The 23,948-nt window shown below is 41.2% G+C and overlaps 1 protein-coding gene across 4 annotated transcripts in view; it reads left to right on the top strand.

The window, feature by feature from the left end:
* The window catches only part of Ten-a (tenascin accessory), a 219,474-nt gene that overhangs the window by 111,627 nt on the left and 83,899 nt on the right, over positions 1 to 23,948 (top strand). For all 4 annotated transcript variants that reach the window (XM_036365139.2, XM_036365141.2, XM_036365143.2 and 1 more), the window contains 2 exons: positions 16,668 to 16,931; positions 21,102 to 21,208. In XM_036365139.2, the coding sequence (XP_036221032.2) occupies positions 16,668 to 16,931; positions 21,102 to 21,208 (371 nt within the window). The remainder of the gene's footprint in view (positions 1 to 16,667; positions 16,932 to 21,101; positions 21,209 to 23,948) is intronic.

Below are 23,948 nucleotides of genomic sequence, written 5' to 3'. Positions count from 1 at the left end.
TGTGTAATAAAGTGGATTGTTGATTTACTGTTGTCGTCGCAACGACATTTGTTTTGCTGATAAGGGCAAAGTGCTTGCTGACGGCCGACTGATTAACTGCGACTATCTTCAGAATTTTGTTGGTTATTCAATCGGCGCGTCTGAAGTGACTAACCGCAGCCTTTAAATTGTTGCGCGTATTTGGTCTGTGTCTCCACTGCCAGAAACTATTTTGACTAACTTATCCATTTAACCATTTACCAACTCATGTCTCTTTCCATCGACAAAATTTCAACGGTTCCCTCGTGATGGCCTGGCCATTTGGTTGTCGAATGCTTTCATTAGGCGAACGGCTTAATATGTGCACTCGAGGCGCAGAGCTCAGTCAGTGGACGTCATGAGTCAAACTGAATTCTTGAAATTTAAAATTAAGTTACGTGATACCTCGCCGTACATCATCGGCATGCCTTTGTTTCAATTCTTTCCACTGTTCGTCGTTCGAATGTTCGTTGGTGCTGCTTGACTTGTTGTTGGCTCGGGCGCTATTTAAATTTGTAGTCATTAAAGCTGATTTATCGAGTTAATCTGCGCTCATAAATATAGCATTAAATGCTAATTCAAGTCGACTAATAAATCTTGTTGATTATGGTGTAGACAGTAAGATTCTCAATTCGACTCTGTTTCTGCTTATTCTTCGAGACTTTGAGACATTTTGATAAATATGCGTATGTTAGTACACAAATATAATATTTCTTGCAGTCATCTAATAACTGTTCTGTCTTCTGATTTCGCATTAATCAAGCAAATCGTCGAAATATTTCGTACTCGGGTTCGATGAAAACAGCGATGCTTTTTTGATTACCGTTACTTTTTGAAAGATAATGCCAACCCCAGAGATTTGTCATAGTTGTCTTACATAACAGTTATAATTATAATGTTAATTATGAACCATTATTTTGAACATTTCAAAGCAGTCGCTTCACTTCCTCACCGACTATTTCTTGAATTGAGGAGCTGCTTAAATCAAGCTAGCTTTATCGTTTCTTAATGGATTCTAAACTTCAAATAACAGGCAGCCTTAGAATATGTCTCAAACAAGAACTTCGCGTAACGCGATTGAAATATTCTTTACTTACATTTTCTTACTTTTAATTGTCGTCAAAGAAGCAAAAGCCATGGTGTTGGCGTTTGGAACGTATTTGATACTTCTTTGGAGTTGCTCATGTTCAATTGGTTTTTATAACCGAGAGATTACCATATATAATAAATGAAAATACCGAAAATTAATAAAACCTTCCTACTCACGTTTTTAAACCAAACACCATCATCACCCCCAACCACCTCATTTAACTGTCCACACAATTTCCGCGAGCGTCTGCTTAATTTGCATTTATAATTTTTGGTGGACGCCTAATGAATTTTTCGAAGTGGAGAAATGATGTGGCGACGGTGCAATTTGTACAGAGAAAATTAAATGCTAATGCGATTTTAAAGTAAGCTCCGATATATACTCGTACATATCTAGGAACTCACTTAGTTGCCGCATTTTTACGCCAAAGTGTAAGTCTGTAGGTCGGTGCGTGCCCTTGCAATCAGTAACCCACATTACATCTAAAGCTCTACCTGCACACTTTTCCACGTCTGAGATTCTGGCGTGTGTCTGTGGTTCGCTTTAATTTTAGTTTATTTGCAGTCTTATTGGTGTGTCAAGGACTTCAATTTGAGGAAACTGTAATGGAAAAAAAGTTGCATTAAAAATTTCGTCAATATTGGAAGAAAAGCTGTTGTAAAGAGGAGGAAGACGAAAAGCTAAAGCGACAATGGTGTTCAGAAGAGCGTTAACGACCGCTAAGGAAGTTGTTTTGCTGGGCCAGTCAAGCGAAAATAAGTGATTCACAAGCCAGTTGACAGCGGCATCACAGAAATACTTAATAGAAATATAGAAATAACGAAAAAAGGAAAAATGGAAAAAATTAAAATTGAAAAGCGCCAAAATGTCTATGGGCTTTTGCTCCGAACATGCACGAGATTGACGTTGCCACGTGATGGATATGATGAGAAATGCCTCCTTGCTGTTTTCATCGCCGCTAAAGCGGCTTTAAAATCCATTTTGATTTGTTCACTAAGCGACAGTGTTGATAGAAAATGGAATTATGCTGGCGAATGTGGCAAGCATTGAAAACGAGCTTTTACAACAATGCACTGGAAGTAGAGAGAAACGCGCGAGAAATTACTGCAAGATGCTACGCAAGAATTCAGCTTAAGCGATCACCTTGAGGGGTTTTGAAGCGCTTTGCATACTTTTGTGCGCGCATACAAATTGAATTTATGCACATAAAATATTCGATGATCCCGCTTCGATTGCGTCTGCTTGAGAAAAACAAGGCCCACACATCTAATGTGCGTAATGTGCCATGAAAAATAAAAATACAAATCCCACTAGCGTGTGGGGGTGTACTCTTCTAAGTCACAGGTATAAGTTTTAAATTTTTCGAACAAACAGAAGTGAAAGTGAATGGGTAACCGGGGGCAACAAGAGTCACATAAGGCACCATTATGAAAAATATAAATGTAAATGAAAAGAGGGAGAGCAAGTTCTTACTACGACCAGGTTTACGAACACTTATATTCAAGCAAATAACGGTGATAGAGTGTATGGATGTTGGTGTTACGTACAAAAAAAATTCCGGGAGGAGCAACAGTGCGCCTAACGCAAACGGCATACAAATTAGCTCCACGGAAATGGGTATTTGCAATAATACTAAACCGTTAGTCATACTCTTAGCGCAAAGCTTTCATTTTGCCCCAATTTAAAACGCTGGAAAGAAGAATTCCGGGAAATTCGCTCGTTGCGTAATTGAATGTTTTGCTCGCCGTTTTTACAATTCACGTGTTTCTGACATTTATTTCATTGTTGCTTGCACACACTGCCCCACATCTAGAGCGTGTGTCGGCTTCTCAAATGCTCAAATGTGTACGCATTCCGCTACTTTGGTAATGTTTCATTTTCATTTGCCTCAAATTACCCATGCACGTACACAAAGAGAACATACACACAAACGCAGGATCACATTTGTGTACGCAAATCATTTTTCACTTTGGGGCACAGTCGTCGTCGCCAACATTCGGTTGTCATGGGGTTAAGTGCTCGCATGTCCTGTGCCCCCTAAACGACATCTAAACTCTCCCGTTGAGCAAAATACTACAGTGTGTGTGTGTGCGTGTGCGTGTGTGAGCAAGTGCTTTTGAATAATTTCCTGTTTTGACTTTTTATGCATGTCACCTTAATGGTTGCATGTACGTGATTAGCGGGCGTGACTGCCATTTTAAGAGTAGAGTGAGCCAACGCCAGCGACTTTAGGAAAATATCTCCTTTCGGGAAAACTTCTGTAATTGCATCAGTGAAATGCAACAAAATATGTGTTCGAATACTATTTCCAACACAGTGATACATGCTGGGCCAGCTTTGCGAAAAAAAATTCGACGCCAACAATGAGCCCTGGACCCAATAATAAAAGTGTATGAAAAGGACCTTTTGCATTTGTTTTTGTGCTCATGCTGGAAATTATATTGTGTGCTTGGTTGTCTTTTTCAGACTTAAGCGCAAACATGCATTGGCTGGCACTTGTAAAACACCGTTATGTACACTCATATTTGCACTTGCCCAAATGTTCGGCTCTAAATAAAAAATTCGCGAAATAATTTAACAGAGAAAATTCGTGGCAAATTGAAAACTGAATGAACAGGACGCGCTAACAAGCAAATGAGCGCGCTTGTGGGCGAACCAATGGAGGGGGGCACACCCGTCGACGAATTAAAAAGTAAAACCTAAAACGAACGTTGTGAATCAAAAACCAATCAATCTTGAATTTCAACAATTTTTTACGCTGCCAAAAACAAAAAATGAAAAACTCGGGAAAACGGGAAAACAAATATTTGCGCGAGAAACAATGGCAGGGAAAAGAGAGAAAAACCGCGGCAACCCATTGGGAGAAGATTTAAATTAATGGCAGAGGGATGTCGTACAGCACGGCTTTAAGCAAGAGCACTGAAATAAAAAGAATTCATTAAAGTAAAAATAACGAGTAGGAAAAGTCATAAGACCTTCATTTATTCATGGATTTAGTGCGCAGAGATTCTGGAAAAGTTGAGTTTGGCTGGGTATTGCGATAACTAAATTACAAAAATATTATCGATTGAGATGAACGTTTTCATGCGGTAGGTTGCGAAAAAATCGGGAACCAAGTTACGGATTAATTTAAGGAGTTTATTTTGATTTTAAAGTCCTTAAAAGTTGCCTGGGTGGTGAAGGTATTGGAAAAGGATGATCTAGGTAGTTTTCAGGGCGCTGGAAATCGAAAAAAATGATAATAAAATAAGAAAATAAAAAATAAAAACTTTAACGGGCCAAACGTAAAGTAAAAGAGTGAAAAATTGTGCGTTAGACGAAGGCGTCATAATCAAAGTGTTGGTGAAAAACCCTTGGTCCCGTAGAAGCGATTTGATATTTGAGCTGTGCATGTACAATAAGTAATACGAAGCTGAATATTTTCTTTGTAAATTTTGTGCGCAATGGATCTTTTACTCACACCCGTCCGCCGAGTATAGACATTTCAAGGTTCTTCTGTTATCACAGCCCGCTAAATAAATGAAACTGCGACCAAAAAGCAACGAGAAAAACACAAATATGAAAAATCACTTGAAATTTATGCCAGTTTGCGTAGTAAAAATACCGAAGAAACTTCGCTGGCTGCTTAAATACCCTCGGGTGCTATTGCTTTGTCAGCTTGTGAGCATGGTTCTTTGTTTAAAATTTGTTGGCTATTTGCTGCATAAATTTAGGCGCTGAGACAAAGCCGTAGTCACAACAACAAAAGCGACCGTTGGTCCTACAACAAACGATTGTTTTGTGTGCCGCCATTTTCTTCTTCTTTCAACCTTGGTCTGTTGGTCCATGGACGCAGCTATCGAAAGGTTTTGCGTAAGCGAAGGTCAGTGTGTTGTTTGATTTGCGGTTGTGAGCTGCTGCCACGAGCAATACTAAATCCACCCTTGTTGCGGAGAGTGCGCTATTGTGCGTTGGTGTCTACATAACGGCCCTTTCGAGAGCCGATAATAGCGTTTCAAAGCAGACACATAAATTCCAAATTCCACACTTTTTCTGTTTCTCTTTCGCTTTGTCAATATTTTGTTTCTGGATTTTGGCATTTACTGGGGGATATTCAAATTTCCAAACGCTAATGAGGCCGTAGAAAGGAAGTTGAAGGGAGTTGCGACCTAATGGACAGTCGAGTGGTAGAGCACGTGTTTGTAATTGTGTGAATAAATGCCTTTGAGTGGAAGTTAATGAAATACGTGGCGAATGAGATACGCCAAATATCACACTGAAATAATATTGAAAGTAGTTTTTAAGCGAATTGAAAGCAAAAACATCTGAATTACTTTCACAACGAATATGCAACGAGTGCTTGAGCTAAGAATTAGCATGGTTTCCATTTATTCTAAATATCAATAGATAGAGCATATATGTATTTAATCTTCTGCTACTTATGGAAGTGAGTATTTTTCATAAACGAAAACCCAGTAAAGTCAACGGCCCCGACAATCACGTATTTTCTGCAAGTTAAAATTTTATTCACATATTTTCTATGCTGACATTTTTATAACACATTTGATTTTTCGAGTCGTCGAACATAAAGTGTCAAATCGATCACGTCCAATATGCGGTGAGTCACGATTTGAGCATTGAAGTTGCCGAGGCATTACTTCTTCTACACTCAATAAATTAGGCGCCACTTGCGGCTGCTTTTAATTTTCCAATTTCCAATTGGTATTCATGAACCTTACTAAGATAAGCTGAAATTAATTCTGTACTCGAATTTCAATGGATATATGTACGAGTATATACACCTGACCATACAGACTTCGATGCATTTTAACTCTGGAAAAACATATAACTTAGGCTTATAATAAAATAATATATTATTTTTAAGTACAATATTAACATAAATTCACGGCACTAGAATATACGATCTTCCTTTTTAAAGTACGAGTATGGAAGAAGAGGGAGAGTACGGATTTTATCCAAGTAAGTACACACTTGTTTAAATTCTCTATTTGGGAACTAACCTTTACAAAATTTTAGCTCACAACCTTAATAATGCTACTGACTTTCGTAATGTTTTAATGTGTTAAACACCTACTCAGACCCTACCCTTGCCCCCTACGACTTGTGCAAGCCAAATAGTTGCTTCCATCTTTGCTGAGATTCTGTTTTAAGCCTAAGGTACTTATGAGAGCGAATGAATATGTGTTCGAATTCCAAATTAAAGTTATTTAATTGCGTCAAGTGTGGACATCAGTAGGAGAATGACTGGTCAGCTCTTGGCCATGCACTTATCACTCTTGAAGTTGAGCAGGAAAAACTTGACTCTTTCACAAAGCTTCAGAGCGATACAGCATCTTTTCGGGATCGCCAGCAATAATAAAAAACGCACTTAGGAAGTACAAACATAGGTTTTTGTTGTTGTTGCAGTTGTTTTAATTACGTGTTGCACACTTACGCTGTAATTATCACAACAAAGACTGACACACTCGAACGCTTTCCATTGTATCAACATCAAATGCCACTCAGTTGCGAGGAGCCGCTAACTGCCAGCGCGTTGCACTCGAGTGTAGTATCTGCCATTGAGAGTCCGTTTAACTGGCTTGCTTTTGTTCGCTTCTTCTCTAATTGTACACATACTGTGCGAGTGTGTGTGTGCAACAGCGGCATTTGGGATACACATATAATTATAGACTATCAACAATCAGCAGCGCTGCTTAGCGTAAGAGACGCAACTGCAGCACCAACAACCCGATATTTGACGCATTATTGCTTTCTTTACAATTTCCCATATTATTTAGCGCCCGCTTGTGCTGTTCTCTAACAGTGACCGTTCCGTTGACAGCTTTTGATCTGCACCAACAATAACAACAACTACCACTGTGTCGCTTTTCTACAACACAGATTCCATACTATGCTTACTACACCACCAACTAAAGCAACGTAAAATGTCAGTATCTTATCGGGTATAACAACAACAATGACGATAGTTCGAACAATAGAGTTGCGTATAATCTATAAGATCTTTTAGTTGAATGAAAACACGTCCACGGCGATCGTATAGTGAGGCAGCACAGGGTGACGTGCACACAGAGGCATACACACACATTCGCACGTACATGTGTGTATAGAAGCTGCGACGGGAGATCAAATCTTAATCTCATTGTTCGTTCGCTCGATCGATAGGTTCACCCAACGAAAAGTGATTCTTAAGCCAAGCTCTGCCGACGCGTACAATGTATGCGGTGATTTTGTATTCCAAAAGTGTGTGTGTGTGTGGAGCAGTGTGCATAATCGAAATGCTTGCAAGGGTACAGTAGCACAAGGGCCAGGGTTTTATTTCCTACCTGCATATACTAACACATACTAAGTATGTGTATTTTTTAATATTGTTGTCTGAATGTTCGGTGTACCCTGTGGCATGATAACATCAGCTCATGAACGTGTCCACTAATCCCAACATGCGGTCACATGCACACTTTGCGACCTTTTCTTGCAATAAAGGAGAGAGGCGAAATTCTTTTAAATGCGGAACGAAAGAGCAAGATTTTCCGAATGCAGACTTTCCCTTTGAATTTGCAGGCGAGAAAAATGCAATATTTAAGGAAGATAAAAATGTTTCAAGACACTTGCTTCTAAGGCAATGATTGTCGAGAAAATACTTAATTTATTTGTTACCCTTGGATCAGGTTGTTAGAGTTGTGTGGGATGGAAAGACGCTGGAACTTATAAAATATTTACGATTTTTTTAAATATATTTACTTAGGTAATTATACTGGGGGTGCCACTTGATGTTGGCTTAGAAAGGGTCGTTAACCTAGAGTTGTTTTTCGTGCATAAGTGTAAAGTATTTCATTATGTGCATGTAGAATTGTATATGTAAGGTGATCCATTTCGATATTTCCTACTTTTTAAAGAAAAAACACAGAAAATTCAAATCTAATAGGGAATGTTTTTTATAATTCGAAAGAACATTTTTTAGCATTTAATGTTTGAAGATTATCTCTATTAAATGTTGGCCACGACTAAGTCTCAGATGGTCCATTTGTGGAGTCCAATTTTCGATGACTTGCTCGAGCATTTCGACTGGTAATTGGCGAATGACACGCGTGATGATTTGCTCCGTGCTCTATTCGGTGGAATATTATCCAATAATGAATGCTGGGTCTCAAGATAGGTGCTGCGAATAGTACGCTCAGTAGCCCGATTATGTTGACCATAAGTTGAGTGAAGCGCCTGAAACACATTTTTTACAGAACGTGAATTTTCGTAATAAAGTTGAACGATTTGTAAACGTTGTTCAAACGTAGGTCTTTCCATGATGAAATGCTAAACAATACTGAACAAAAATAACATGACAGCTTGACACGACTCACGCGTGATCAGTCAAAAAAAAGGCTATAGAAAATATTAACTCTACTTGGATCACCCGTTATAAGGCTATGTATATTCTATGTGTATGTATGTAAAGGTTTTTTTAATGAACGGAAGGTAAATCCGCTTAGTGTGGCAGCTGCAGACAGCGGACCTTTCTTTGAAATCTTACTTAGAATAAATAATGGATAAATACTGCGTTCTCTTGCACTGGGTGCCAGTTGGCGTTCAGATAGCAGTATAAAAGAAATCTTCATTTCAAGAGAAAGAAGTGCAAAAATAAAATGGTAACCCGACACTTCCAGGAAGCAAAAAATATGCACGCATGAATTTGGAAACAGGCAACATATGCCACGTTGGCATGCTGCAAAGATCGCACGAAAGGGTTTTTAATAAAAACGCCGCTACAAGCAGCAATACGTCAGCTATTCAAATATATATGTATATTTATATATAGCCGTACATAAGTGCACACATTTTTACAAACAAAAGGCGTAGAAGTATTTCCTCTCTCCTTAAGAGGCTAAAGGAAATACAAATGAGTCACTAATTTGCAGTGTTTTAGTTTAGCTAGCCGAATTTAAATGCGCCAGGGACTAACAGGCCAAAGCCGATTTTCATAAAGCGAGCGTGGTCACCGGTCAACATCACTGAAAGGCAATAAATATGGATAGGCGGTCAGTGCCGGCGAGCAATGCATACTGTTTCTATTAAACATTCTTTATTGAAAGTGAAGCGAAATATTTGAAAATTAAAGTAATTATTTTCCAACAAAAACAAATGTTAGTTTATTATATAGACAAATCTAGACCTAAGCAAAATGAATGTGACGCAATAAAGGTCTACTCACAACAACAATGACTCAAAGTATGACAAAGTGGTTATCAACTTGTAAAGTCAACAGTTCCGAGAATTCTGTTCTACAAGGAGAAGACCAATATCTGAATACTGTTACAAAATAAGCGATCCCTACAATTGAGGCCTACAGCTTTGCTAGCGTTGTTAAAACTCATATCCTTGTATTTATTGTGCGCCTCTTCACGTTTACTAGTTTAAGCTTTGAGCGGTGTGCCGTTTATTATTTGATGTTTATGAATGTATTCTCTCCAATGACTGTTCCGAAATGAATTAGTTTCGTCCCAAGTGGAAAGTAGCCCTGTTCTTCACGCGTTTTTGCCGTTTGCATTGGTGGCCATGGCGTCGGTGGTGGGTTTTCTGAACTGGTAGAACAAACTACACCTAATAACCCCATAGTACTTCGCTATCTAATTTGTGCCACGATTGCAATATATCATTTCGACGTGCACACCCGCCCACTTATTACACGCCTTCTGCAGACCCACACCCCTTGGCCGGCGTTTGGAAAATGCAGTAAAAATATTAAATATACAAGTATTGAGTAGAGGAAATTATGAACTTAGCGATTGCAAATCTTCTATACGCCGCACAGCACCCTTAAACGCGAAGATTTCGTTTGTGTTATGCCTAAACATCCATCGATTTCCTCAGAGGGTCAGTCACCCTCCCCTGATTCTTTCGCTAAGCCTGTTTGGTATCGTCATACCAGTTCGTTATTTTTCGTGCTGTCACCATTGTTGTTGCTGATTATGTTGGAATAAATGGATTTGAAATATTTTTTGTTGCTACAAGGCAAACCAACCGCTCTCTTCTTGCCTTTAATTCTTGTTGTAAAATACCACTCGCTGTGTTCGAAATTGATTTTTTTATTACAATAAATAAATAAATATGGAAGTCGCGCTTGTCAGGCCATTATTAGCTTAGACGATTTTAATTGAGTTTAACTGTAAAGAAGGGTGCGGCTGGTTCTCTAGTCCCCTGCTGCTGGTGAGTGCGCTCGTATATGAGAGTACAGCGAATAATTTAGAGAAACGTATGTAGCTTACATATTTGTACATACATATGTAAGAGAACATAATCCAACAGGGACTTGAAAAGGTTTCCAACAACTTTTTACTAATAAAATGACGAAGAGGAAGTGAGCAGTAGTTTTCACGAAGCTTGGTATGCACTAGAAAGTGGCAAGATTCAGGTTTTTGAGGTCTAAAGTGTTGATAAAAGTTTGGCTGTATTTACAATTAATCCGATTGCATCCTGACCGAACCAACTAAGGCTCCACAACTTACTGAGGTTTCTAAAAGATAACTTGCCTATGTTTGGAAGTGGGAAGGTACTTGGAAACAATTTTTTTAAGTGTTTTTTTTTATAAAGTTTACATAAGCTTAGAAGCTGGATTTGGTGCGCAAAGTCTATATTCCATTGTTGTTGTATGTCTTAAGTATTGAATACTCTTCCGGATCGGTAAATACTCACCGTTGGCGGCGCATTTCGTCTACTTCAAATATTTAATGTTTCCATTATTAACAACTTTCTGTACAAATAATGAACTACCCCTCCCGTCTGCTTCCTGATAAGATTATATATATGTACAAACTTATGTATATAAATCACGCGTTTTCGCTTTGATCATTCGCCCCACTGCTTTACTTCGTTTTGTATTCACATTGTGCTTTTTTCTTTGTTGCCTATTTTCTTATTACACATTTTTGTTGTCGCGCATATTTCAAAGTGTTTTTTATTGGTTTTGAGTCCCTGCGGGTGTTATTAGTCGCCCGGCGGTTTCTATGAAAACACACAACTGCTGGCCCAGTTCACCACCAACAAGGCAAAAGAATACATGGGTTTTCGTCCTCATTCCTTCCTTCGGAAAAATTAATTCGATTTTGGGGGGCGGGGCACGAGTGGGATGAATGAAAAGTTATGCTGGGTGGCCAGTTAAGCACAAATCGTGTTAACAGAGTTGACCGGAGAAGGGTTCCACCGCCAGCAGAGTAATGCACGGATCACAAAAAAGGCCTCTTAAAACTTGCAACATTTTAAGTTTTTGCTTGCTACAACTTTTATTAAATATTTACACACATATATTATATGAATTTGAATTCAAGCACCCAATGCATCCAACCGCAGGAAAAGCTTTGACGAACAACCAGCGCGGCAGGAGCTTTGGCTTTTACCAAACGACGGAAGTCATTCATGTTGTTGTTGTGTGAGCGCCTATTTTCGCTGATACATTGTCTGCCTTTAGCCACGATCTGGTTTGTTAAAGGAAGTTTTGGATATACATGTGTACGTCAGCGCGTCGGCTGACAAGCGATGCAGTCGCGGCTGTGTTTCTTGTGACCTACTCATCCCTGTGGTTTGTGCATTTAGGCGCTGCAGGCATTACACGCCGCCTTTATACCCTACATTGTCCAAATGTTTTGGATATTTCGCATATGCAAGGGCGTTCGACCCACGCTCCGCCGACTTTTGACATGGAACCAATTTAAAGCGTCTCTTGCGAGGGTGCATTTGTGAGGTTTTCTTTTTCTGAAATAAATGAAGCTTAGCAACGGCGTGAATGCCTCAGTCTTGTAGACGCTGAATACAGCGACTTTGTAACTTTTCCACTTTGTTGCATATTCGCGGCCATTTTCGTGGGTTTGTTAGCCAAAGTTCATTGCGCTTCCAACATTTTTACGCAGGTTGTATAAAAAATGTAATCAGATGAGAGCACACAACTCACGGTAGATTTGCGTGCATAATTTTCATACTCGGGTCTCTTTCGTCGAGGGTGCATTTATTTAATATTAAATTTTGATATGTGTGCGTTTATGAGTTGTTGAGCCAGTAAACAAATTTACGAGCACAGATTTTTCCACTTTACGCTTTTAAGGATATCGTGCTCATATGTGCACCGGTATGTGCTCTCGCTGAGTGCAAAGGAGCAGAACGTACTTGCGCGCACTGCCACTCATACGTGTATGCACGCGTGTGTGTATGTAGATGCGCCTGGGCAGTGCTTTTAATATCTTTTATCGCAGTGTGTCCGTTAGTTTGGCAATGCTTTCAACTCCAGCCAAAACTCCGCTGATGTCTCCCCCTTGCGAATATGCAAAGCAGCCCGTCCGAATGTCTGCCATTTTATCTATGCAAGCGATGGGTGACTGTTGGCTGTATGAGTATGCCGAGTCTGTGTTTGCATTTCATAATTCGTTTATCTCAATAATGTTTGCATAAACGACAAAAGGTTTCGTGTTGGTTGCTGTGTCGTCCTGATGGTGCAGCGTCCGCTGCTGGGGCTGAACTGCCTTTGACGGCCGCTGTTTCAAAGATGCGTCTCTTCCCTGCATGCCCTCTGTTTTGTTCTCTGGCCTGGACAATAGCTTGCTGGACATTGCGGAATTATCAAATTTATTTTCGAGCTTTTTCTGCTCAGGACACTGACGGTTCTCTCCATCGATTCACTTTATGGCATTCCAGCTGTTTTTCACTATGCTTGAGTTGCCCGCCTCTTATGTGCTTATATGTAACTTAAATTCACGTACAAGTATGTATATAGATAATGAACACTAATACTATTTTGATGTGTCACTGTGCTAACTCTTCGAGCTGACTTGATCTTCAACTTAAATAGAACTAGAAAACTTGAACATATGAGTAATGGAAAAGCAAACGAGAAGGTAAGAAGAGGTGGAAGGGCTTTGGTTGAGTGAACAATGGAGAGTGGCAGTACTCGATCTGAATTTCGAGTAATGAGCGCAACCACGAAATACAGGGTTCGAAGAGAGAAATCAACAAATAGCGGCGGTCGGCCACAACAAAGGCACCCACACCCTCACATACGCATGCGGCTAGAACCGCAATCACTCCGGCATGACAACGCGTTTACATTCTGTCACGCACAACACCACAAGCAAAACGCGCGCAAATAATTGATTATCCTTCCCCCGTTATCTATGTACCACGTGCTCCCGTCATAACCACTGGCAGTGTGGCTTGCAAGTTTTCTTACACTCTTGGCAAGACGTATTGAACTTTGGCATTTTCCTATCAATTCGATGCGCTGTCATAACATCCCGCTATCTGCCGATTGCTACTCAGGCGCCAGGTGGCATTTATGCGCTCTCTAAGTATTCACTTATATTTACTTATATTATTACGAATTCATGATGCACCGGGTTTATTGAATACACCCACCGTCCACGTAATGACAGAAGAAAAGTGTGGGGAAACAAACAGTTGTTAAAGGATACCAAATAAACGTGAATACTAACCGCCTCCGGCGCTGTGATTGAAAGTTAAATGCCTAGCTGATCATTGGCTACGTTTTGGTTATATACGCAATAACACGAAATTAATTATTATTCTATTAATTACACTTATGCACTACTTTGTTACAGTTTCTGCTGCCGTTTGTCATCAGCATTCATTGCTGTTGAGTGAAGAGAAATGTGTGTCTTCTTCTTATATAGTCAATTTAATGCTGTTTATTGTCATAACATTTTTGTAGTTTAATGCTTTGGATATGTTTTAGCCGAAAATTAGTCAGTATTCTCGGCCCTACCGAAACATTAGTCCGATCTCCGATCCTTTTTTTACAAATGAGCGTTCTGCAAACCAAGTGTCTATAACAGGCACGTTTTGTACTTGAGCTCCTAATCCTGTAGGCAATGGAAATCATTAAAGTCCATCAAACCACCTTACACCACCGAGCAATTCAAAGCAATTCAAAGGCCCCTACTCACCTTGTTCGACCCAGCCGAACCAGTTCGACCAGCCGCTGCGATGCCACTTCTACTGATTCATAGCTTCTAATTTATTAATGCTACCACATTCCATCGCCCTTAATGTTTGGGCACACCTACACGCACGCACCAAACATAGAAACATGTGGAGTTATGTACGTGGCTTTGTGGGCCGATGTGTGCTTCACGTGCATAACTGAATGAAGCATGGAAAAAGTCAGTATTCCAAGTGGACAATTTCCATATCCTCCTCTCACCCCTCCATCCGAGGCCATAAGTCATTTTATAACAAAATTGTATGCCAACAGCGGGTCTGCTCGGTGGATGTCTAACACCAGTGCCCTTATTAGCTTCATACGTTCGTATATATATACATATGTATTGCAGTGGGCATATAAATGCGACGGCCGGTGGACTTGTTTGTCAGAGCGTGTGGTAGTGATTTATTAGCAACAAAAAAAGATTTAAGCAATTTAAATTAAGTTGTTCGACCATAAAGCGAGTCTATGCCGGCGTTTTGATGTGGTCACATGCCACAAGGCTACTCAGACATAAGGTAATAGACCGAGCGCAGACTGCACTGGCGGTAAGCTGCCGCCTAAGTGAGCAGCTAAGCTGACAAAACTTCAAATGGAAAAAGGAGCGATGCGGTCAGCTGAAGTTGACGACCACTTGCTCGGCAGTGACCGGCCCATTTTGATGGCCAGATGTGAGAGGTATATTACCACCGGCTTTCCCTTGCTGCCACGTTATAGCAGTGTACTGGGTTCAACTGCAAGGGCGCAGAGTTTTTTGCATAATTTTCATGTGAAAGTTCGACATTTGATGTGGTTTCCAGTTTCAAATGAGAGTGAACTTAATTTGTGTGTATACTTGCACATTTCCAGTTATGAGCTGTTGTGGGTATAAAAGATATGGTTGTCAATTGTGGAGTTGCCTGTCCGTGCTGAAGCGGGCTTTGCTTGAGCATCCGTTTCGGTCTTATTTTGTTAAAGCAATTGTTTAAATCTGCTTAATCGTGGAAAATGTACTGCAAATTCTTAGAGTCTGTTCAAAAACAATGTTTACTTTTCGCCTTAGCGCATTTCCAATGGGATGCTAGGGCAAGTCTACCTCCATACACTAGTCGTGTTAAACTTATTAATCTACCTACACTTTCTAGTCGAAGGGATATGCTTGGCATAATATTCTTAGTGAAACTTTTGAATGGAACTGTTTGCAGTTCTTTTCTCCTGTCTGAAATTAAATTTAATATCCCGGTTCGTTTTTCGAGGCAGTTTAGACCTTTACTGTTAAAATCTTGTAGATCAAATTTTGAACTAAACGAGCCCTTCCGCCGTATATGTCATGATTTTAATTCTCATTCCAGCACATTTGACTTATCTGACTCACTTTTCAAAATTAAAAAGACTTTATTGTTTTCTCTTAATAAATGAAAATGTAAGAATTTATTATATTGTAACTACAAATCTTAGCTCTTGAAATTTTTGTTTCTGTGGCTGAGCAGTTTTAGATCTCAACACTTAAAAAACTCTCTTGCATTTTCTGACTCGGCTAATTCCGCACGTATGCGGATTGCGCCCTTCGCGTCGGTTGGGCGGGAGGAGGGTATTCATTGGGCTATTATTATTATAAATTCGCTACTGTGGTTTCCGTCGAAAATCGACCTCTGAAATCTAAAACAGTGTAGATCTGTTCGAAAGTCCTTTGAGGCAAATGCTCGGCAATTGCAATAAATAAGCTGGCTATGTTTTGCACCAACATCAACTACAAGCAAGTACGCTTTTCGACGCTCCTTCTCACAATGTGCGCAAATAAACGAAATAAATAAATGGAAAGCCCGCGACATGTAGAAAGTTCCATTGAACTGTAATCGTGTGGCCGCGTGGCCGTAGGCGCACATCCGTTTAATGTTGCCGATAATATGGCGCGCAAAAGAAACAAAATGTGGCAGCGATAACTGTGCAGTGCAACACTAGCGGCGCAAATGCAACAATGGCGACGTGAAAAGCGTAAATAAAAACAACAATGAACAATGAAATGGCGCTTGGCCAGCTGCCGCGCACCGCCGCCGGACGTGCGTCTGGTGGGCCACCGATGGCACAACGCTGCATTGCGACTGGGCAGCGGGCGCCGGTGCCACGGGAGTCCTATTGATTTATGTTTTTTAATTTAAAATTTCCGCTTTACTTAACTCTCGCCATAATGGCCATTTTTACTACGTACAATACACACGCACACATGCTGCGGCGTGTTGCAAGTCGCATGCAAAAAAGCATACGCAACATATTACGAGTGCATAAATGTATTTTGCGTCAATAAAAAAGCGAGGCATTTCCGAGTGCCCAAAGCAACTGTTGTCATTTGTGTTTTTTGCTCTCCTCACTCTGGAAGCCTTGTTGGCCTTGTTGTTGTTAGTTAATACATTTATGCATGTATTTATGCTAGCTCGATCCACATGCTGTAACAGGGTTTGTGCGGGGTGCTGTTACTGTAAATATGCCTACAAGTATCAGCTGGGGCACAACAAACATTGTAATGAGCAGACCAACTGACTTTATGCTCGTAAATAAATATTTATTAAATTGGTTTTTCATATGCTTTTTTCTTCTCTTTCTCAACAGATTGGGCCCAATGCCGGTCGGGCATCCACAACAGATGGCTCAAAGTATGTCAACAGGCAATAACACGCTGAGCCACAGTGGCATCGATCGCGGTGGCGGCGGTGGGGGCGGCGTACCTGGAGGAAGTGGTGGGCCCGGAATGAATGGGCCTGGTGGACCTCATTGCCAGATGAGCGGCTCTCAGCCCTTGGTGATGCCTGGGTTCCCATTGCGAAACTCGCACTCAGCGCATACACCGCACTACTCGCCATATTCGCCATCCAGGTAAGTGGCTTCTTGCACAGTCCAATTGTTTTTGTTTCTCTTCTGAAGGGCTTTGAATGAGTAAGTCAGGTCAAGTGAAGCAGGAGGAGCGACAAACTACAAAACTGCTTAAAGTTATAAGTTCATATGACATTTTTCTTTTTTCTGCTAAAGTACCGTTTGCAATTTCACATATCACCTAGTAGCTGATAGACGTTGGAAGTACATGTACTAGAGAAATCGCTATATTTGGTTAGCGTAATTAAAATCGCTGTAGCTTTTTATCCAAGGAATCGCAAAGTCACAAACAGTCGCGAAAGCTATTAAGAAAGATCTTGCACTAAACTAGAATTTAAAAGCGCCCTCAAAGTGTTGCCATATATGAAAATGAACATGAAATAAAGGGGCACTAGAATATTGCAAAACTTTAAATAAACAGCCAAGAAGTCTGCAAGCCACGTACGCTATGTGGCCGTCGTTTATGTTGCCATAACCATTGCAGCCACCGCTTGCTTGTTGCACCGTTGCAAATCATCATTAACTTCATTTGTGTGCAGCGCGGATTTTCTCATTTGCGCGCAAAGCCAAGCGAGAAGACACCAACAACCGACAATGGCGTCGTAACGCGAACAAAGTCCGTCGCAGCGGTGATCCTTCTTATCCTTCACACTGCGTTCACACCTCGTTGCATTTGCATGCAAGTGCAACTCCAACAAATGAAGCACGAACGCACATTAAAGTTAAGTGTGAAGGAGCCAACGCCACCATCCTGCACAGCAGGACCGAAGTCGCATCGATGGCACGCCTTGAGGCAGAATCTTACAGCAACCCAGCAGAGCGATTTATAACTGTCGTGGCGCTGTTTTAATATTGCCAATATACCTTAGCATGCATTTGTCGGCGGTGGTAGTGGCATTGGTGCAACACTCTGCTAGTCGTGCCACTGTTTGGCACGTATCTCTTTAATATATTTTTATGTTGATTATGCTTATTGCCAAGTCTTAGCCAAATGGATGGCATTACTAACGATCTCGGCTTACAGTCTACAATTGACATTTTTCTCCATCCTTTCATATTCCTGCCCACGCTTGCTGATCAATTGCCGCACGCGCTGGACCGAGCCGAGTGTGTGTTTAGCGAAGCTTTCAAGTTGCTGTAGATAATTCTGAACAGAATTATACTTGTATTTCGTGAAAATCCACCTTAACACACGCATGCAGCATCTTGGATGTTGGGTTACCTATTTGTGCAACATTGCCACATGCCACAAACCCATAAATATTGTTTATGCGTGTGGCTTGAGCGCGTAGAATATCAGTCGGGCGTAAATGTAAGTGCATCTGCTTTTGCCTGTTGCTGTTGGTGCCGACAAGCGGCAGATGCGGTCGGAGCCGCCACATCGGAGCAACGATATCAACGAGAATTGCCAGATTTAAGATGTAAGCGGGATTAGTTTGTGTTTGCTTCGCACAACTGTTATCGAAGTGAGGGGAGTCAGTACCTATTGCCACATGCACACACATACGTCTATTGCTACTTGCAACGCCACAGACGACATTTACAGAGCGCAGAAAATCGCCGGCTTAAGTTGGTGCTTATGGGGAATTAGAGCTTAAAATGCTGTAAAAATACGTGTACGCTAGGATTATTGAGCGAGCATGACGGCAGCGAAGAAAGAGTGGCAGCAATAACGACCAAACGGAACATTAAATTGAATGCATAAAGTGCAATGAATGAGCTGAATATCTGAATGCGACACTGTCTCTATACAAAGAATTAATCAGCGGCAGTCTTCATTTATGGCAGAGAAGCCTTAAAGCGGACAAGCAGTTTCATGACTTAGGAACGGTTAAGAGAGCTGCAGAGAGCGAATGTATTTGTCAGGAATCGAGACTTGCCACTGCTACAAGCGATCTCTAATTCTACCAACTTTTCAATTGCAAATAAGATCCGCTGAATAGGTATATTGTAGTTGACATTTAACCACGGCACTTGGTTTGAATGCTTCTGGTTTTATTACTCTTTCAATACTATGAAAGAGAAGAAGAATAGATGTTTTTGAGTTCTCCGCATTTTAGTCGTCACTGATCACATTGAACACCTACAATTTTAACTGCTCCTCTTTCGAACCCGCCGTTATGCAGCCAGAGTTGCCACATTAATTATCACTGTTGTTACCACCCACAGGCAATTAACCGCCACTCACCGCGCCATGTTGCAAAAGTCAAAGTGACATCCAATGGCTTTGCAAAGACCTTCTTCACCGCCTTACACCGCACTTGCGACTCGTGCGTGCAACATCACCATGTACACCATGAGTGCACGTTGCACTTTCACACTTCATCATTTTGTCTGCTTACTTTATATGTGTGCCACGCTAGTTTGCCTCCAAAGAGCCTTGCACGCGGTGTTGTGTAGGTGGGTCACACAGCATGCAACCTCTGCCCGTTTTCAAGTATTCACAAATGTTTCGTGTCATATTTGAAACCTTTTAGCTTTACAAGACGTGCGAAAGAAACTTCTTGTGGCAGGAGGACCCCGAGATTTCGTGTGGTAGGAGTGGGCGTTTAAAAAATGCGCGACGCAAAAAGTTGACACTGTCAACACATTAATGTAATGTAATATTTTCGTGACGCTGCAAGGTGAACGCATCCCTGTCGCAGATCATTTACTACGCTCCCTCAGTATTTGCGTGCCTTGCTGGTGCTTGCCACTTGCCATCTTCTTAGTATGGCATAATGCATTGAAATTTCTTCATTATTTGCCACTGCATGTTGCGCCGGCATTTGTTGTTGTTGCCTAATGCTGTGCGCCGGCTTGCTTCTATTGACACAACGGGAAATTGGTCATTGGTTGTAGACAGTGTTAAGTGCCTCATCACAGACTCGCGCCTAGCACTTCGCGACGCTCCGGCAATGCCTAGCATCATAACTCACCTGACAGTTGACTAAGTTTCAGGGCTGGGCATGCGGCTTAGTGCTGCAAGCGTACATGCAATTGTTGTTGTTAGTTACTTTGGCAGCGCAGTGTGCCGTTTGCCACAATCGCAGCTCCTAGCGCGACGACGCATCAATGCTGCAAGCTACCTATACGTATGTGGCAAGCATACTGCATATAAAGCGGTGCAAAGTGTTGACAATTTTCACCATTTTTTCCTCTTCCATAATTTGAAATGCAAATTAGTGCTTGCTTTGACACCGGCTAGTTGCATCAACAACAGTTGACACAAATTGCCGTTGCCGTCGCACTAATAGGCGCACTCACCGCCGCTACATTGCCAGGCAAATAAGTTATTTTGTGGCATGTCTCACGACCACGACAAATGTCACAAGCTCAAACGCTTCAGCGCATAATTTCACCTACGTCGCTGAGTAGAGCTTGCGCGCTGCAGTTACACGCGCGTTCACACTGTTACACCACGAGTTGCGGTTGTCAGGTGATGAGGAAGCCCCATTCGCCTAAGGGAGTACAGTTTTTAAGCTTAACTGACAAAAGAAAAGTAATGCGCAGCGATGGAAAGTTGAAATGAAATGACCCACTGGCTCCTACTGACCGGGCAGCAGCCACCTGCCACTAGCTAATGTATGCAAAATCACGTGGCGCGAATGCCTTCGACAATTATTACTATTTATGACTGTATTTTGCGGCGCGTTGATCGAGAGAGTTTTCGTAAATGGGGGCGTTTGATGTATAAAAATCTTAAACACATTTTAGGTGTGCCTGAACAGAATATGGAATACGCTTTCGCAAGAAATTTGTGGTTAGCTGATGTGCAATGGTTTAAACGGCTTGCATCGATTTGGTCCGTCATTCACACAGTTGGAAAGGGTTTCAACAGACGCAGAAGCATATCACTTCCAATCCCCGCTGCAACCGCAACTTAAACTAAAACTGCACATAAACACTATTAAGATAATCACTGTGAACTGCCGTTAAGTTCCCTGCAATGAAAATATAGTGCAGATGGGCCGACCGCAGACATAGTGCCACCCTGTGGAGGGCATGTGTGACAACCGTTTTATTTTGTTTACTTTTAATTTGCCTGTTGCTCTGTTCTTCGCTCTGGGCTCACTTGTCACGCACTCATCCCCTTGCTATCTTAGTAAATGTGGCACAGAATCACCTGTATGAACTCCATAAATGTGTTTGTATTGGTTTAAAATACTTGTATTTTTGTTTTCTCTCTTGCAGGTTTCACATAGATAAGCGCTGTCAGCACCGATGTTCCTGGAAATGTTTGAGTATCGCCTTAATACTAGTAACAGTCGTCCTAAGCGCCATGTTGACCTACTTTGCAGGTGAGTTTCGTGAGAATATCCCGCACCCACGCAGAGCGCCTTGTACGTGCGCGTGTGCGAGCAATTAAAAGTTATGCATTCAGTGACGAATATGAAAATATCTACAAATACGTTTGCCTATACTCGTATTCACAAGCACACCCACATATGCGTAAGTAAACAGTACTTATCTAGTTGTTGGCGTACATTAAGTTTGGAGCGCAAATTTACTCGACCATTTCTTGCTTTCTTTTGTTGTCCGCCATTTATGCTTAGCAGTGGCTATTAAGGCAAATTGAATATTTAAGTCCCACATCCACATGACGGCTCATCAAACACTCACACACACATGCATACAAATACACGTTTATATAACTATAAGTATAATGTGCTTACGCTCTTGCGGATTTGGTACACAAGTCATTAGCCCGAGACAGATTTGCTATAATACATCGGATAATGCGTTGCGGCGTTGCGGTGTTGCGGCGTTGCCGGATAACGAGGTGAGCATAATGGCAGCCATTGTGAAGCCTTTTTCCGCAAGCCTTTGTTACATTAATTAAGCGAAAAGGGATTTAATGACATTTGCAAACACTGAGGCACTCAAATAGACAGACATTACCTCTCGCCTCTATACACACATATGTACATGCACATACATGCATATGTGGATAGATGCTTATGCGCTACGCATCTTCCACCTGAGCCCACACTGTTTACATAACTGTATCTTAGAAATAAACAGTAAATTCTAATGTAAGTGTGCTCCGAAATGTGTGTATGTGTGTGTGACTATACAAACTGATGCCTTTTTAGGCTAATGCAAAGCAAACACTTCATATGAGGTGCCACAACCGTTGTTGCCTCTTCTGTTTAAACAAACTACATTTCCGACGTCACTCCGAGCGCGTGTGTGTGTAAATTAGTCTTTGAATGTGTGGACATTGTCGTCCTTTAAGCCGCTGTGTACTCATTTAACGGAAGGGGGATCCAGTCCGCGAGGGGTGGTTTTGTTTTGATGTTTTCAAGCAATCTCTGTAAGAAAATAGTGTGCTGTCAAGTAAAGGATCCCTTTGCTACTTTCGAAGCCTTATTGAATGGACAATATCTGCAGTGGCATGACTCATAGCATGAATATTTCACGAACAAGACTAAAAGAGGGTTAAGCAAAGATTTATTTACTTATATAATTACTGGAATGCATAAGCGTTAATTATTTATTGATGTAAGGAAGAACCAAAGAAAATGGCTGAGGCAATTCCTTTCCAAGTCTGATGTAACAATCGGCTCAATTCGGAGCACAACCATGCGTATTTTCGAATGTAATATTTTAAGTCCCATCGGTATATTGGATTATTGCTTATGAGCAACCCAGGCTCTTACTCAGTATCTCTGGTTGAGTTCGAATCGAATCTTAGTGTTTCAACACCTCTCCCAGTGTCTTTAAAATACATAGACTTTTCGAAAAAAAAACATTTCAGCGTTTCCTTATTTATTTGTGTAATAAATTTTTTAAAATTGGAACATTTGGTAGACTACACGAAGCCTTTAGATGTATTTCGTTGTTCTAAATAGCCCATCACTATCTTTCTTTCCATAAGTTCTCCCTCTTTGCGTAGACTTTCGTGCGGTCAGAGTTGGACGGAGGGATTTTCCTTCAATCAATGACGACGCGGTCACAAACTGTGAATCACTGCAATGTAAAAAGCACTAAACGTGCCACAGATAAATCTCGGTAGTGGTTGGGTCTGAGGAAGTATAATGGTAGATAATAAATTGAAAGCAGAACTCCAAATAACCAAGCGCGAAAGCTCGGAGCGCTGATGATGAAGGGGAGCCTTGCAGTCGGAAATTTCGATCTTTTCATTTGCAGTCTGACATCGCGCCGGTGGCTGTGCTGTTTGTGGCGGTACATGCCTTATGCGGCAAGTACGTATATGCGTGTAAGCTGGAGGTTTTGGTGGCAGTCTGATCGGCGGGGCGTAAAGCCAATGCAAGCGTAGTGAGTGTGCGTGTAAATGCGCAGGAAGTTTTCCCAAAGTGTTTTTGCCGACTAAAGTTATGTTGTTGTTTCTAACGTTATAGCGTGCTATCCCAGAACCACAAAACATGTGCAGCAGGAATTTGGGGAAACACTTTTCCCTTAGTACTACTGCACCGCGTATTTTGTCTTGACTCGCTCCATACACGTTTATCGGCGAGTATGTGCGCGTTGATTAGTGGGGGTGCATGCCACAGCTAGGTTGTTTAATTTTCTAAAAGCGAAACGCTGGGTGTGGGCGAGTAACTGTTTATTTTTGCTTTGTTTGGAGGGTGTTTTGGTGGGGATCTCAGAGCTTTCGTTTTTTCCGAAATGGTTTTACAAACTTTCATTCGGTGCGTTTGGCTATTAGCGCACCATGCAGAAACTCAGATTTAAATCAGTTGCCGTTAGAGTCAGTTGCATTTACATGTCTCCATTTCATTGGAACTTTTGTGCTTTTAGTTGGGTTGGAAATTCTACAATTTAAGCGTTGTTTTCATTTTGCGCAAATAAAGTACGAAAAGTTATTAAAACTATTAAAGTAAGCCCTAAATTCTACTTTTCTCTTTATGGAAACACGTGTTGCTTTTAAGAGCTATTCGTAAAAATTTTAAACCTATTACTCTTCACTCAGTCACTCTGGCTGTTCTACGTTATCCTGCTTCAACTCAGCATCATCCAGAGACTTGTCCCAACCCGATTACATCTCAGCGACGCTGTTGTTGTGGAGAGGTGCTA

This window comes from Bactrocera oleae, chromosome 5, assembly GCF_042242935.1.
Source record: "Bactrocera oleae isolate idBacOlea1 chromosome 5, idBacOlea1, whole genome shotgun sequence".
In the NCBI taxonomy this organism is placed as follows: Eukaryota; Metazoa; Arthropoda; class Insecta; order Diptera; family Tephritidae; genus Bactrocera; species Bactrocera oleae.
This window is presented reverse-complemented; position numbering and strand designations above follow the sequence as displayed.